Source organism: Numida meleagris, chromosome 6 (genome assembly GCF_002078875.1).
Source record: "Numida meleagris isolate 19003 breed g44 Domestic line chromosome 6, NumMel1.0, whole genome shotgun sequence".
Taxonomy (NCBI): Eukaryota; Metazoa; Chordata; class Aves; order Galliformes; family Numididae; genus Numida; species Numida meleagris.
In genome coordinates, this window is record NC_034414.1 from 11367574 (window position 1) to 11385816 (window position 18243).

The 18243-nt window shown below is 38.0% G+C and overlaps 1 protein-coding gene across 11 annotated transcripts in view; it reads right to left on the reverse strand.

Annotated features, from left to right (window-relative positions):
- SOX6 (SRY-box 6) overlaps positions 1 to 18243 on the reverse strand; it is a 410347-nt gene that overhangs the window by 93322 nt on the left and 298782 nt on the right. For 9 of the 11 annotated variants that reach the window (XM_021401613.1, XM_021401611.1, XM_021401609.1 and 6 more), the window contains one exon: positions 3504 to 3627. In XM_021401613.1, coding sequence (XP_021257288.1) covers positions 3504 to 3627 — 124 coding nt within the window. The remainder of the gene's footprint in view (positions 1 to 3503; positions 3628 to 18243) is intronic. The other 2 variants (XM_021401608.1, XM_021401606.1) reach the window with 1 other exon arrangement.

Genomic DNA, 18243 nt, shown 5'->3' on the forward strand with positions numbered 1-18243 from the left:
TAGTTGCTTTGCTGTACTTGGAATGCAAAATAATCATAATAATTGCGTGGCACCTCTGGGCAAGTATTAGCTTCCTAACAGCTGCCTCTCTCAGCTTCCCACTGGAATAAGGGGCAACCCCATAACCAGGTACTCTGCAAGGCTCGTCAAGTGCCTGCAGGTCAATAGTCACAACAGTCATTTGAGATGCAAGCGCCCTAAAGTTTTAATTAATCCAGTATACACTATAAATACTGAAATATGTATAAAAAATTAATTAGGTGGTCTATGCAGCTCTGATTTCTCAATTAGTACTTACCATGCCGGAAAATTATATTACATGACTTTGAGATACATAAGGAAGCACAGGACTTTGGGGATTTTTTTCTCTAATGTAATTATTACTTGTCATGAGTTCTTGCTAACTTCAGGCTCTTTCACCTCCTAGAGCTCCAAAACATGGGGGAAGAGAGCTCCAGCCACCTGATATTATAAATCCAGCCAGGCAGTAGGAAACTGTCCTGTCAGATACAAATAATAGCTGTATATCAGCAATTCTGCAAGTTTTCTATTCATAACATTTTAGAGCCCAGGCGATCAGCAGGCATGTTCTGGAAGGGCCTCAGAATCTGTTTAATTCTCTTTGTTTCCTAGAGTTCCTCCCACTGAGGGTGTAACTTAGTGTAGTTTGTTACATTTTCCTACTTTAGTTTAAATGCAGAGTTTAAATTCCTATTTGCAACAGTACCCAAACTGATATCTTGACATTGAGCTAAACAGCCATGAACTTGGTTCCCAAGGAGCCTACGAAGAAACATCTGCATGGATATACATAGATAATCATAAGCCTACCTGTGCACCAAGGTCAGATTTCTTATCCTGGCTGACACAGCACACTAATGTGGGATACGCTGCTCCCAAATCAGAGATGTCTTGTATCTAGCCCGTTTTGTGGGCTAAGAAAGTAAATGTGTGCACACAAACATTAAACATTTCCTAAATAACATAGAGTTTCAAAAGTGCCCAGCTCCCACAACTCCTATTACTGAAATCCCTTTCAATGTCTTCTGAATGTCAAGGAAAATTGGCACTGTCAAAACTTAGTCTTGCCTACATCAAACTAGAGTAAAACAAAGCAAAAACCAAACAAGCAGGTAAAAAGAAAACTGTAATTCTCTGAAGGGTTAATGCATCTCCCTTCTTTCCTCAGAAGTATAAGTGAGTCTAAACTGACAGTTCTAGAGGTGAAACTTTCATTTCTCACAGAGGTAGAAGAGTACAGGTAGTAGAAGTCAAGTTCATAAATATTCCTCAGAAATGACTTTGAAGGACCCTCTCTATGAAATGTGTAACTTAATCTCCAGTTTCATTAATTCCTTAACTACTGCACTGAGAGTGCCAAAAATAGGAATTAATCAATAGAAACTGTAGTTATGGTGGTTTTTTTTAATCATGACCTCTCTCCAACAGAAACTACTAACCTGCCCAGCTACCTTTGCCACACATGCTGTACAGCTTAATAAACACATTATAAATATAAATACTCTCATTTCTGGCCAGCCTCTGAGTATAGCCAGGTCATTGTGACTTCCGTCCTTTATTAGCATCAGCTGGTTACAAACCACTAACATACTACTAAGTAGCTTAGCTCTGTTCCCGATAGCTCTGTTCTGAGATATCTACGTCTTGATTTCTGTCTGTGTTTCAATCTTTTAACATTTGTTATATATCTATTCTTTTGCATTCCAGCAAGTAAGAAAGATGGCTTTAAGTTTTATCACCTCTGCAATGAGGTCAGTAGGGTCACAGGTAAAGCAGTACGAGCTTATAAAGTGTTAGGATAGGTACTGTAAGGAACACCTTGGGATAACTGCAATAAGCTGTTCCTGTGCAGAAAATCATGCTGGTATTCTTCTTCCAGAGTCACTACCATACCAAGTAGCCTACAGAGCCAAAAGCAACATGAAGCAATTTGACATATCACCTTTCAGAGGGGTGAAGAACCAACAGTTTAATCATTAAGAGTGGCTACTGAGAAAGCAACGCCAATTAAAATGGGAAAAGCAAGGAAACTAAAGCACAGGCCTTCTCTCATCTGCAAGATGATAGGTATTAGCCAGGGTGCTGTAGACAGTTTCTACAACTGGCAACTCTTATCACGTCTTTGGAGAGAAAATATTCTTCACTTTGTTCCCCTAGTGTTGTGAGGTTATATGTGTGAATAACCATCAGCCTGTGCTATCTAGAGCCAGCTGCCTTTCAGAGCTCCATTATCTGGTTCCTGCATATAGTGCCCAGCAAGACAGATTGAAAAAGAACTTTGGGAGTTTTAAGACTGCAGATAAGATAATTAAAAGATTCAGTGTTTAAAAATATTTGGTGTTTAAAGAGGAATGTCTCTAGACTAAAGAGGCAGATTTGAGCTGAACGAACGGAAATGCTTGCTGAAATCCTGTTTGGCCTCATTTCATCTAATATTAAGTAAACTTGCTGGAAGAGATTTTAGTTTCAACCTGGCTTTTAATTAGCACACTGTTTATATCATCTATTATGAGGCTTCACTTTGGATATGACCCTGCTTCTGCTGCAGTCAACTGCAGAAATACCACTAATATCAGGGGGAGCAGGATCAATGCTTTACTTTGTACATTTCATATTTAATGTAAAAAAAAAAAAAGGAACTGGTATTTATGTTTTGTAGTTATTATCAGGTTAATATGCTAAAGGCAGCTTGACAGGGAATTAATGAGCAAAATAAGGTGGCTTCTTCTGGACTGAGGTCACTTACAAAGAATGCACAAATGAAAATAAGGTTGACTCGTATTTACTTAACTATCTTCCTACATTGAATTCCTTTGGCAATGTATCTTTAAACATTTAAAGCCCTGTTTACAAGGAGGCTCTGAAAGTAGCTTCAAACCATTATATCCCTAATTGAATTCCCCAGGAGTCCTGTAAACTCGGAGGAAAAAAGAAAGAAATCATAACATTTGCTAAATCATCTCAAAACATATTTCACTGCAAGGTTATGTGACCTGTTATAAGTCTGATGAATAGGATTGAACTACTGAAACCTTTTATTATTTAGACTGAAATCAAACAAAAGTTTCCCATTTGAAGGCTGATAATTAAATTATGCTTGCTCTGACTTTTATCACTAATTAAGAGTAACAATTTTGGCACAAGACAAGTACACTGAAGATAACACAATTAATTACAGATACATAGCTTTTGTATAATGGCACAGGGCAGAGCAGATGCAAATGAGTAGACTAGTAGGTCAATATTTAGAGAAAATGACTTTGGGGGAAATTATGGTTAAAAAAAAGACACAATGTTTCAATAACTAATATTCCATCTACATCCTTCAAACCAGAAGCTTTTTAAAGTGGAGTTGCAAAACTTCACACTATTTCCAACCAGCTATGCCAGTAGCGTAGTATCCCCTATATGAGACAGATTGCATAAGAAGCTACAGTTAATATCTTAAAATGTTAAATAGCTTCACATCCCTGTCAGCTTACCTGGCTTGTAAGTTATTCCTGGGGGGAAGAGGAATCCCTGCTGGGCTGCAGCAGCCGCTGCCAGTGTCCGCTGGTCGTGTGGAAAAATTGGGATCATGAGCGGAGGCATGTGACCCTGAACCTGCTAAACAGAAGAGAGTCTCTGATCAGAAATAGCACAAATTTGTCTTGACAGGTATTTCTGCAGTACTGATAGTGTTCTTGTGTTCACACAGTCCCACGGAACCTTCTCCTTAATGTAATCCCTGCCAATTTCACATTATCACATCAAAGCCCTCAACTAACATTGTTTTCTCTCAGTGTCAAGGGTGTAGCAGTCTCAGTGAACTGCACATTTTCCTACTTCTTGCTGGTTTTTTGGTTTTTTTTTAGTTAACATTCTCTGCCCTGGCACAAGGTAAAAAAGTATAAAACCTTTCAAACATACCATAGATTCTTTAAAAAGAAGAGTGGTATGTATTTCTGTTAATTTTTCACAAGGTTGTTTATCTTTGGTCATGGACAGCAAAATGACAAGTATTTTAGAAGTAACCTAACACTGCAGTAGCTACTCTGATGTTCAAATTTTAGTATCCTTAGGGTAATCTTAATTCTGAGATCTTATGACATTGTAGTTTTTATATCTATACCAACAACTCAGGTACATTATTTCAAAAATTCACTGCAGTATTAAATAGTCTCCTAGACAATACTCCAGCTCTTAAGATTTAAGGCTCCAACATCTTGGCTCCCAATTAAACTAACATCCTTTGCCATACACACCTCACTATAATGTATAAATTGCTCGTCTGTCTGAGCAGTTTTATAGTTTTATGCACTATCATGTACCTTGGCAATTATGGAGCTGCATACACAGAGCATTTCAGAATAAAACCTACTATATCAAATTTAATTTGACCTTAATAAATGTATCAAAGAGTACAAACGTACAAAAGCAGAATGTTCTTCACTTTGTATTAGGATTTGCATTCAACGTACAGAAAATGGGAGATGTGACAGAACTGTGTCTGTTAAACTCACTTTTTTTTTCCTAGCACCTTAATTTGTGCTATATATGAGACTGTGGCTAGGATCACTAAGAGTATTTATCCATCATTTCTAAACCTCACAGCCACCCAAGCATGTGACTATAATTTGTCTGATTAGTAGTTAAGTAAACATATAATGATTTATGTATCAAAGATGGAAAGAAACTGTTTTTTTAGACAGAAAAAAAAGTTTGCTTTCATCCTACCACAAATCAGTGGTATCAAATACTATTAAAAAGTTAAGGTACACTTCAAGCATTTTTGTTTTCATTTTAATTCCTAAAAAACTTTTTTTCGTCAAATCCCACATGGTGACCTATGACATTGTTTAAACAGTGCCAAATTTTCTTGTCATATCCCCATTACATTCATAACCATTGATGCAGTGCAGAAATGCTACTGTGTGTGTCTATGAGGGTTAATTTACCAACAACCCTCCTCTTGGGAAAGCCCTAAGATGTAGGTTAATAAAGGTCAAGCAAAAAATAAACACTTTACAGTATTTTTTTAAAATCCATTTCTCAAGAAAATCAACTTATAATAAAAAGGTCTTTGTGCAATTACTGCTATGGCACTGGGGCGTGAAAGAAACTCGCTTTGAGCAGCTATTTCTTTCATTTTAGCTGAGGTAAGCCTGGCTGTGCGTTTTAGGTTATGAGTTAAACTTGGTTAGATTGGAGTTGATCCCCATGCGCCCAGACCAGGCATTTACCTCCGATAAAATGGTGCTCGTTTTGCTGCATGGTGTTACTTTACACTTGCTCTACAGGAGTCCAGCAAATAAAAACACAGTCTTTGTCTGATAGAAACAACTGCAGGATATTGTAGAATTCAAACATAATATGATTAACAATCATTTTCCATAGTTTCCAAATGCCATCTAATTAAATGGACCCAAGGATTCACAAATATCCCTTTCAATCGCCAAGCACGGCTGGCATTTCAAGGGAAATTGCACAGGTACAAGACACCAGCACAAGCTCAGAAGATTCAGGAAAATAGAGCAGGGGCTGTGGTTAGAGTGATGTTGCAAACATACACCCACAGCAACTCTTCACACCATAGTGTCATAAAAATAATTTGAAACATATTATTAGCGGCAAATCCTTAAACGGTCATTGGCCTCTTCTCTATGAAATGTAGACTTGTATTCACTATTATCCAAAAGAGTTTTAAGACTCTCAAATGTTCTCTGCAAGTGTGGAGAACTACCACTGCATGTTCTACCTACTTGCTCTATCTGCTCCCCTTCCTTGAAGTACTTACTTTGAAAGTGGGATCAGGTCCTCGGCCTATATAAAGCAACATAACTCTGACTAAATGGGACTTAAACATTAAGAGAGCAAATTGTGGCTTACACTGAAAAGAATTACTGAAAGAAGCCCATACCAAATGGCAATCCTTCCTTCCCACTGGTCTTCTCACTGACACATATTAAATACTATTCCTAGGTCAATACTGGTTTCATCCAGAATTATTCTATCCATAGATGTCCATTTTCAGCACAGGTCAAGTGAAAAGCACAAATAAGCATCAAAATGCCAGTGACTGTACAAGCATCACTGATAACTGTATCGTTAAATGTAAAATGAATATCAAAAATACAATAGAAAATTTTTTTACAATTTGTCTCACAAAGTTTTGTTGTTTTTTTCCCCCCATCTTGATCTTACTGAGTGGGGAGAAACTGGGAAGAGGGACTGATTGGTGCACTTCATAAATTCAGCTACATGCCCAGAAATTTTAATTGCTGAGATGTTCTTCAGGTCTTTCTGAGAAGCAAGACGATAGCAGATGCCCGAGAAACACTTTGACTCTGTCTCTTTGCATTCATAAAAATAGCGTATTGTTGGATCGGCACTTTCCCCTTTTGTCTCCTCTGTGCTAAGTTGTTGATGATGCCATTTTTTGCCATCTGCCCTAGAGCTTCATTAAAGATACATGAATGAACTAACTGGGCTGCTATCTTGTGAGGAACAGGTGCTATTGTTTGTCCCCGAAGACTTGCACTAAAGATCTCACTCAGAATACTTGAGAAAGAGCATCTGCAGCAGTCAGTCAGAGAGTAACTTGGCAGAGCCCATACTACGGGCTAATATGCAAACAGTGACACTCAGGGGGACTCATTTTCCCTTTCATGAAGGTTTTTTTTTTGGTTTTTTTTTTTTGTGTGTGTGTGATGGGTAATAAATGTTTGGTTTTGAACAATTCTGACAGTCTATATCTTTAACTGAAATGCAGCAAACCCTGACAGAGTACTGAGGATATTCCTTCCAAAATTCAGTTCTTCAGCCTCAAATATAATTCAGCTACTTCATAAGATTGATTTCTGTTTCTGTACAACAAGCTCAGGTTTAACTGTGTTAAACATGAGCAGCCACCAAGATTAGGAAACTCTTAAAAAGTAGTGTACCATTCCTTTAATATCCCATCACAACTCTGACAGCCCTTGGGAACTGATTACAGCACTTCCTTGCCTGAGATCTAAGTCAGGAAGCAACTTTAGAGCAAATCAGCCCTGATTAGTTCAAGAAGCAACTTCCAATTTGATTCTCCCTGAAATGATACAAGCTGGTGGCCCATTTGATAAGCTGAGCAAATCTGCAGTGCTTTGTCCCATGGGCATGTGAATGCTAATCTTAAAAGTCGGCTGGACAGTCCTTGTTAGAAAGTTGCTGATGTTTAGTATTGTGCATGGAAAATGGAAGCCAGAGTGATACGGCTTACCACTGCAATGCCCTGAATAAAAATGACCTCTTCTGGACAGGGAGCATAGCACAAATAGTGAGAACATCAAAGGAACAGGAAGGGTTCTGTCTTTAAAAAACAAAACTGCTTCTAAAGCAACTAGCATTACAGCTAGAGAAGCAAAGGCATTTGGAGAGAATGACAGCAGCAGAGCAAGCAAAAAAGGCAGCTCGCACATTTCTGTGTAGCTGAGCTGATCACAGACTCCAAGAGCAGAATGAAACCCTACCCTATGCTGGTGGCTGAATTCCTCTCCAACTTTTCAGGATCAAACTTGACAAGCTACCACTCTTGTGCAGGTGGCTTCAGGAAAGGGGAGAATAAACTGCCATTGAAAGCAGGCACATACTTTGTAATATTTTATCAATACAACCAGCACTAATATAAAATAATTTGATAGGCGAAATACATTCTAATCCCCAGAATAGTCCAACATCCAACTATTTCAAACCATTGCCTTTGAATTCTCCCACCGAAGAAAGATTTGATCCTGATTCTCAATTTGTAGCTATCCCGTGATCTGTGCTGAATCTAGAGGAGTACTCCACCACGTGTGATGTGAGAAACAGTCACTGAAATTTGCTGAATTGACTTTTTAAAAAAATTTTGTTTAGGATGTACAGCGCGTTTAGTGCATGAACTAAGTACTGTGATGCATCTCTGTGAAAACCTAATGCATTTACAGGCAGCCTTAAGCTTTTCATTGTTTAAATTTGAATTTCTATCTAAGAATTTTGAATTTCTTAGCTAATTGGTACAGCCAGACTACAATTTTATCCTGTGTACGTAAATATTAAGCTTTTAATTTCTATAGTAAAAATACATTTGAAATTTTCTACTCCCTTCTTTAAAAATTTTAGGGTTATAACAGGATTTGCCAGAAATAGGCAGTGTAGCAAGTAAAAATGTGCATTTTAGAATGCTCAAAACACGTGCTTATATGGTGGAAAATAATGGCTATAATATCTGATAGGTCAACAGATTACATTTTAGGTTCATTCATTTCAAAAATCTTACTGCCACTGAAGGCATTGTTTATGCCCACAGTTCCACTAATACACAATTTTAAATACCCTGCATATTGTATGTGTTTACCTCACCTCTATTTTAAGCAGTCTATATATGATATACAACTCTGTTGTTTTTATAACGCCATTGGAATTTTATTTAAAAACAAGGCATTTTTTTGTTGTTCTTTGTAAGAGAAAAATAAAAGGGGAAAAATGTGAAATTGCTTTTACTTTTATTAGATTAAACTGGTGACGGTGCAAGAAAGTAAACACCATGAAGCATAAAGATGGAAGGACTTCTATCGGAACTCAGGTATGCGAAAGTCAGCGGGACCACAACGCTTCAAAGCAGTGCTAAGATTTCTGCAGGTTTGTGTCCTAATCTCCTTCCCAACTCTGCCAATATTCAAATGAAATCATGCTGTGACTGAGTTCTTTTTTTGGTCCCCAAAATGATCTATTTAGTAAACTGCAGAAGAATTGTACTTTAAAAATGAAAAGGTCTTTGGTTACAATTGAATGGCCTGGCTGTTTTATTTGTGCTACTCTGATGAGGCAAAGTGACTGTCAGGCTGGGTTAACAGTTATAAAGGACTTGGCTACTTTGTGTGCCAGTGGTGGCTGGGCCTTTTGTTCTGAGCTCAGAAATGTAACTGATGAACTATCAAGACTTTGAATTAATGCACCATCAATGTCTAACATTCTCTAATCTTAAGCTAATATGTGAGAACAGACCCAAGCGCTTAAGTGAGAAATCTCGCCTAGCACAAATGATCCCAGGGAATCATCTGTTACTGTGTAGAAGGAAGGACAACCTATGGAAGGTGGGCTCCAGCCGGCCCAAAGTGATCACACAGGCACTGCATCATAGCTAAGACACACAAAATTGCATTGACATAGCTCCCACACTGAAAATTATACACCAGCTGCTTTCTGCTCCTGCTAGCAATATAGAATCACTAGAGCCTATATCACTATATAGGGAGGTATATTATGTTCTAATTTATCTGCCATCTAATTATCTACAGTCTAATTGAAAAATATTTCCTCTCAGTGAAGTACATGAGCCACAAAGAACATGTCTGCCAATGAGATCCCCGGGGAAGTGCAGGCAAATAAACTGTAAAAAAGATACCATAGACTTGCAAAGTGAGAACGCTTCATATAGGAAACAGGATGAAAAATACGTAATCCACTGCAGAATTTGTAAATGGATTCTAACAGCTATTTTCTTTCTTTTTCCCTCTCTTCCATTTGCCCAACAATTCAGTGTGATCTGGAGATTTAAGTCTACTGCACTGGCCACAACACTAATGTGAAAATTGTGGCCGTGATGATAAACAGAGCGTTCTTACTTTCTATTACTTCTTCCTCTCTACTTGAAAACTTCAGATGAACTGAACATAAATTCAGTCTCCCTGGGAAATAAAGAAGTGAGCAACAGAAAAATACTACCAACCATACGGAAAACAAAGTATTTTAGAACACTAGCTCTTGCTTCATTTCTGCCAGCTTCTCGTCGTATTGCCCTGTTTTTATCCAGCTTTCTGACTACCTGGAAGTAGAGAATTCAACTGAAGATGATCTCATGAAGAGTATGATAAATGGTAATTAAATCTATTTAAATTGTCTGTATTTTAAGAAACTCTCACTAGGAGGGATGGAGAACATCGCTGCTCTACAGAAATAAATAAAACATGTTATGCAAAAGTGAATTTATAGTTCATTTGGAGTTAGAGATCTACCACCTTTTCAATCCATACAAATGCATAATCTTGTCAATTAAATATTATTGTTAAGGTCTAGTAGTATGTTAAAATCACTTTAAAGTGCAACTAAGGAAAATTCATGTGTGTTTATTACTCCTTAAGGGTCTATTAGTGGGTATTTTATTCAGATTTGTGTTGTAAAATCTGCATAAACTCAGCATATTGTTATCCCCATGTGTGCATTTGTTTGGTTAAAGCATAACAGCAAATCTCTATTTTTGCAACTTCTCGAAAAGTCAAGAGAACTAAAATAGTCCTAATTTTAATCAGATACAAACAGTTATCTCTACAGAAGTGAAGAGTTGACTATTATGCAAATTGTCACAGTTAGTGGTCACCAAGCCATCACAGAAGACTGAGCAAGTCAATTATTTCAGATATTTCCAGAGACTAGTGAAGATGTATGTTTCTCATTTGCACCTTGTCTTATTCTTGCCAAAATATGAAAAATATTGCAGCTTAATGATACTTGTTGATATTTTATATACAGAAGCTCCATTACTTGAGCTCAAATCTAAATATAAATTATGTCAGAAATTCCCCATTAGCTTATGTTTATATGGTGATACCAAAACATGCAAGATTTTTGGAGTACGCTGAAATTTTCTGTTGATGGAAAAAATTAGAGCAAGAGACGCTTTAAAATTTGCATTTCATATTGGTTCTTTCAAGCAGAGTTTTCTCCCCACATCCTTTCAAGAGGGAGCTCTTTTTTTGAGTAGCAGCCATCACTAGTTATTAACAGGAAACTAATTCCTTCAACTGAAGGGCTTGCAACGTGCAGTGCAAAAAATCACCTAACTCTGCAACACTGATGACTGCTAAAGGAAGGATTGTCTTTTGCTCTAAAAAACAGCTCCTGAAGAAGTGAGAATGAAAACAGAAACATCTCATAGTGCCTCCGATCAAAACTTCAAGGTTGTTTTTTCTCAGTGATCTGAGACAAATCCAGAACATATCTGAAACCCATGACTAACTGATGCTAATAGGTATTCTGCCATTTACTTCACTACAGGAAGAATTTCATCGTGATCGGCATTCTTTTAGCTTTCTATGTTCCTGACAATATTCCAGGGTTTGTAACCATTTTGTATTGTGACTGTATTTTGCAAAGCACATACAGCCATTAATTAATTCAAGCTCAAAGACCATGTTATGTCTGTAGGGTACACTGGAGGACACTGATACAAAGTGACCCTGGTTTCTTTTTCCGACAAAGTAACAACGCAACGCAGGTATAAAATAATTCCATTATAATCCACTGCTTGTAACTTCTACACCCTATTGCACAACTGTATACGGGGCTACCCAAAGTTCAAGGCTATGGCTAATGAGGGACACTCTCTGCTGGAAACTCAGAAGGAGGCAGCTTTGGAGCAGGTACATGTCAGCGGCACAGAGTTTAGCTCATGAACACTTTGTGCTGGCAGGACACAAAGGTGGAGGTGAGTCACAGCTGCGAAAAGGAGACGTCTTTTCCATCCCACCCAGTCCTGTGGCTGCTTTCTTCAGGTATTTAGTCCTCTGTGAATTAACCCTCCTTTACTGTCTCCCTTCACATAGACAGCGTTGCTACTTTTCCTCAAGCCTAAACTGATAATAGGTGAGAGGCCAGGTCAAAGGAGTCATTCACACCCAGTGAAAGTATTCATACTTATGATACATTTTTGAAGGAGATTTAATGCAGGAGAGTAACCTAGATAACTTCCCCAAATCACATGATGTTTATGGAATGTCTAGATAGAAACACAAAGGGTTATCACAGGCAATTACGTGCAGAACTGGTTTAAGGCAGAAAACTCCTGTGTCTAGAGATCAAAGTCAAATCAGAATACTGATTGCATGCAAAAATTAATTTGTTCCATCTCTTCCTAGGATTCCTCAGATTCTGACACAATCTGACCATCTTTACTCAGAAAAGGCTCCAAGAAGCTGGCACATTTGCATACAGTGACTGAGGTGACTGCCACTGCTAGGTGTACAGTAATTATTGCGGATTTGGGAGTAAGCAACAGAGAGCTTCTCACATCCTAGCGACATACACGCAGCCTGCTTCCTTCCTATACCAACTGTGTCTGGCTCAAGTCAGTTATGTTGGCTCCTCAAGTTTCTACAGCATTTATGATTCATCTATAAAAACATGTTGAAAGAATAAAATCTTTTAAAAGGTAAAATAAGGCAGAAAACCGGGAAATTCATTTTAAAGTGAGCATTAGGTATTTCCTATCCAAGTTTGGGTGTTAAAATTCCAGCAACAGCTATCCTTCAAACCCAAATCCACACTGCTGTGCTGCCTTTTCTGCAGACTACCCTTGATATTCTAGAAGGAATGCCAGCCTTCCAATTTTCTGGCTTTCTCCATTTTGTAAGAACTCCAGCGTTATTTAAAGCGGGCTTTTAGCTTGCCAACAGATCTCTGCCATGAATCCTCCGCTCTCACTCCCGCTCTTAGTGGGGCTATTTTCTTCAGCTGCTCATGGCAGTCGGTAGGAAGCGGGAGCACGGAGCTGGGCTGCGGTTCAATTTCTGCCTGCCGAATCCACACTCAAGGGCTGGTTCTGCAACTGCAGCATGCCCAGAGTTAGTGCAATGAAACACACGGGCAAATCTACATAGCATTATCAGGCAGCAACAATGGTCCTTTGTCCAGCTGTGGCTGTCCCCCCCTCCACAGCCAGGCCTTATCTGCTCAGGAAATGCCTGTTTTAACTGACAGGTAGGAGATTAAATCTACAGCTGCCGAAACACAATCTCCACTCTGTTAGATAGGCTTTCATTGAAAGGCACTACAAACACATAATTTGTTTATGTTGTACCAGCAATCTTTGACAAAGCAGACTGTCTAGCTGAGACAAATGTGGTTAAACCCATTTATTGTATTATTTCTGCTACACAGAACAAGCTCTTAAAACGTAGAAACTAGACAAGGCACAAAGCTCTAGCTGTCTAAAGAAATCAAGAATAGATGACTTCTTGTTACACTAGCCCCCTTTACACAGCGTAGCATGTTCTCTCCTGGAAAACATCCACTGTGATTTCTTTCTTTTCTTTCTCCTTTTTTTTTTCTCCCTTTCCCCCAACTCCCTCCCTTTTTCTTTTTCTTTTTTTTTTTTTTTTTTTTTTGAGTGAGTGAGTGGTTCAATGATGTTTATGTTTCCAGGTTTAAAAGTTTCTTTTGTTTTCTCTAGCATCAATAGATATAAAATAACTATGTCAGTCAAAGGATGCCTTCAGTTTAAGAAACAAGGGGATACTTCTGAGAGACTACTCTCAAAGAAAGAATAATTTTCCAGACACACTGTCTGGTCCTCCCGACTTAATGCACGCTCAAATAGAAGTTTTGCCTGACTAATGAATGCTGGACTGACCCCCCGCACCCCCCCTTCTCTCTCTGTTTTTTAATCATCAATCACATATTTCTCAAAACATTACTTCATTTTTGTTACACCTTCTGCCTTATTTTAAAATAATATTGCTGGCTGTTTATTTCAAATGAAAGGCACGGGGAACTGATGAATTAAGTGTTTATAAATCCTAGTTTTCAGATTTAAAACAACCTTTTTAGTAATGCAAATGCTTTATAAGAAAAACCTGTCTTTTAGCTCTAGTTTCCTTGGGCCATATATTACTCCTAGCAAACTCTCCTACAAGAACTAAATGAATACTATTCGCTGCATACAATAAGGGCAGCATTCATCTCTTGGGAGAAGAACCCCAAAAACTCTCCTTACTTCAGTGCAGCAGCACCCACTCCTGAGAGCTGAGCGAGGCCCATACCAATCTCTGCTTTCTGTATTAAAGGTTCTGTTCCAGCTGATCTGCATACGCCACTCCAATTAATGTTACCGGGAGCTGTGTGCACACACGTGCTTAGCCACTGGCATGTTAAAGCATCCCTTCACTCTGACGAAATTTAATCAGTGAGTTTTCCCAGCGTTATTGCTATAGATGCTCAGTAAGGAAGATTTTGTAAATCACAGCGTTATTGCTCAAATTGTTAATCATAATTTAAAGGAATAGAAATAGGAAAAGTAGTCGACATCTTAATTTTTGCACCATTCACGTTACTTCTATAACTCTCTCACCTCTCCTGGGGCATTCTCCTACATACCCGTTTGTAGTATGTTGGTTTCCTTATTATTTTATTTAACCGTAATCACAACATCCATCTCTGGATTTGAGAGGAAGCTGTACAGAGCTACCATATGAGCTGCCACTCAGAACATTCAGTTTGGCATAAAATTAAAAAAGTATGCAATAAACTGGCTGAATCCATAGGGAATCCCTCAAACAGAATGGATAATGAGGGGAATCCATAACAGACATAAACAAACCCAGAAAGATGTCTGGGGCCAACATCATTATGTAAGATATATGCCCAAGATATATGGGTATACGTTTGAATGTTCAACTTCAAACTCTGCCTGTATTAGATTGATTGAATCTCAGCATGGGGTTCAGTTAATAAACAAACCTTGCCTTTGGAAAATATTTGGGGCTGAAATTATGTATTATAGCCAGGCACCTACTACATGTGGCACGAAGATGCCCTTCTACCTTAAAGCTTTGTTAAAGCAGGATTGTAAAGAAAATTAAAAATCCATACTGTCAGAGGAACAGCTACAATTTTCAGGTTAAGTGGCACAACTCTGAAGACAGTTGTTAACCACAGACTATATTTCACTCTATGCACCAGGGGCATATGAATAGAATTCACATTAAAAATTTGAGACCGGTTTGAATCTTTGGGCTTTGATTCACACTTCCCATGTTTTTTAAACATGTTGCCCATATTCTCATAAAGGATACAACAATAATGCTAGCAAATCTTTTTGGTAATTATTAATTTCACTGTAGAATAGCTTTTTTGCTATGCTTGGCTTGTTAATAAAATGCATTTTGCTCACCTCAGGGTACACCATTACCCTGCACACTTGCTCTTTTCCTTTTTTTCCAGGTTTTGTTTAAAAATTCTACTTAAACCTGTATATTAATCACTGCTCAGAGGGTGAAAGAATTTGCAGGAGCAGCTGAAGTGCTACTTTTTTTCCCAGAGTAGGAACTAGTTAGTGCTGACACTTTTTACATACGTTGAAACAAGTATGAAAGAGAAATACAGAAAGAAAAGAAAAAAAATAAGCAAGAGTAAGGGAGAAGGTTGACTTGGTGGTACAATCGAGAATCTAACCTATCAGTCTAACATAATATCCTGCAAAACTGCAAGCCATGAAGGCAAGCCCAAGTGACAGTCAGATCTGGGAATTAAGTTGCCATTAGCCTAATTTTGGTCAACTGGTCAGCCAACATGAAAGAAGAGAAGGAATTCAGCAAAAATGCCTATCCAAATAGACTACCAACATAAGAGAAGACAAAAAGCTTCTTATGATAGATCTGTTTAAAGTCTTACATCCGTGTTTATTTGTAAGCCACTGTGCTCCATTCTGAAGGTGTTCAACTCTACAGGAAATAACTGCCCAGAAATTCAGTATTTGTAGCACCTTAGCTCTTCTACATGACAATTTTTGAATACAATGCATATATCTTTGTGGAACTTTGTTTACTTGCTAGGAGAATATTATTCTTTAAAGTACGCACTACCAGCATTCACTAGGGAAGTTAGGGTGTAGTAACATGCCATTATAAAGCCACAAGCTTTAAAAAGCAGAAACTTCCCTATTAAACATTTTCTTAAAGTAAAAGCAAAACAATGTCCATATATGTATATGTATGTATACATACATACATAGAGATGCTTACTTATTTTTAAGTATAAAGAGAAAAGAATACTCATCATATATGCAGGTGTAAATGTATGATATATACACACATAGATTCATATATGCAAAATATATACTTATATATACATAGTATATATATGTCTGTGTAAATATGTAGAATATGCTTCCCTCTTGTTTCCCGAAGCCCTCACTTGGCATTTCAGCGTTCCTAGACCCATTCAGCTATACCACTTGCTTGCTGCACTCCTGGACAGTCATCATTTGGGTGACCGCATTGGACACACAATCCCTGCATTTCTTAAACACTGACTCTGGGAAGACCACCTCCACCTCTTCAAGGAGCTACTTTGAGCATGATTTAACATTTCTCTGCTGGGTGAAGAGGTCAGTAAGCCAGGTGCGCTAATCGTAGCAGTAGACAACCTCAGTAAGAGAAAAACGTATTTGGAAACCACTCCATTACTCGCATCTACTGTTGCTGTATTTATTTCTGACTCTTCTATTTAACCTTCTCACTCCTCACCTTCAGTTTCCTCACAAAACTTGTAGCATTCACACTCACTTCATCTCTTTTGGAGAGTATTTTCTGTATATACAAGGCAGCTATCTGGCAGTTAATTCTCCTTTCTAGGCCACTGATACCAAAAACGTCCTGCCCAAAAGCTGTCAATAGACTTTCAACATGAGACCATAATAAAATACATTTGGCTTTCTTGGCATTTGGATGGTCACAAATACAAGAGAAGCTTAGACATAAAAGTAGTACGAGGACACTCACAACCATCTTTGTGAAAATCATGCTTTTCTAAAACCTCCCTAGTGAACGCAAGCATCTTTGTAGTAATCAGTGCTCTTCCTCAGACTTCCCTGTTTGCTAGCACCTGCTTTTGTCACCACTATCTTTCCAGGTAGACAAGACTTTTCATGATGTAAGTTTCCATTTAAGTTTAGATGCCTTACTCAAAAGAATTTTTAGGATTTTTTTTCCCTTTTTTCTCCTTATAAAAGTTGGTCTAATTCCAAAACTGTGACAAAAGAAAATGTAAGAAAATAAGATTTCAATATAGGATTCCTGAGATGTGAGGGTGAATGGTATTAATGCAAAATACACAGATCAACTAATCAGTAAGATCATTAGGGACAACGCTGCCATTGTATTCGAAGGAAAATGCAGGGGAGAGGTGTGGTATTGCGTTTTAAGGAAAACAGAGAGGAGCGGTTTTGATTACTGTTAGGTCAGTAGTGTGCCTAAATGATTTAATGCTTGTGGCTGAATAGAATATCCACAGCATTTCTGGCAGTATGTGCATCCCTGATACCACTGCCCCAGAGTTGGCTGGCACTTGTGGTGCTGTACTATTTGCAGCCCTCTTACTAACAGCAGAGTGAACATCTAAGTAATCTCAACATTCATATTGTACTTTTTCAGTATATGCCAATCTGATCTCAATTCTCTCTCCTGGAAGTCTGGACTGTGTTCAAATCATTCATTCATTTTCCATACTCACTGTCTGACTGGCTTTTGCTGTTACCAGTCACTGCTATAACCTCTGTGCTATGCATAATAAAAATCCTTCCCATCTGAGATGTCTGCCATGGTTACTGGAAATCTGCTGTATGTAGCATTCCCAAGAGCGGTGAAGGAAGGCACCTTTGCTGCAACTGGATACATATCGCCTTTTCGTTAAAGAGAACATCTCCTCTCTGAAACCACAGCTAATGGTGATTGCTAATGCCCCCACCTCTCCATTCAAAATGATGTTAAATTGCATTTTACTCTTTCTTCAGTTGACGTAACAAGTGAATGTTCCTCTTCGCTTCTCATGCCTTACATCAAGGAAAAAAAACTGTTCTCAATATTTCACAAAACTTCACCAGAAAATATAGCCGGGGTAAAATCTATCTGATTACTGCCTACTTATGATGCTTTTTAAGTGAGTTTGCATGTTAATTTATTGCATGCTTTGTTTGTAAATGTGCTTCTGAAATAAATGAGGCATTTACAAATATGATTAATCTACAGATTCAGAAGCAAGTAATAAAGAAACAAATTACTGAGTGCCCTTGTCCTTTTGCACAGAAGCTAAAATACAACTTTCAAACATCTAAGACTGCACAGCTTTATTTTTTAACTAATGCTGTTTCAAACAGAAGTTTTCAGCAATCAATTTTTTTTTCCAAGTTCCCAATTCCAGTTTCATTTATACTAGTGTAACTCAGAAGCAATTTCAACATATGTTGTAAACCAACACCAGTGTAAACACTGTACAGATGAGGTTAAAATAAGGCTGTTATTGTACAATCTTTAAAGTGCTCCTGGAGATTAATATTCTCACCCTTTAACAGATTTAGGCACATCAGCACGAATACAGAAATGCAACAAGTTGAAAATTCAAAGTATATTTAATAGTGCATTTTATGCCACTCACATTTTTAGTCAGACCACC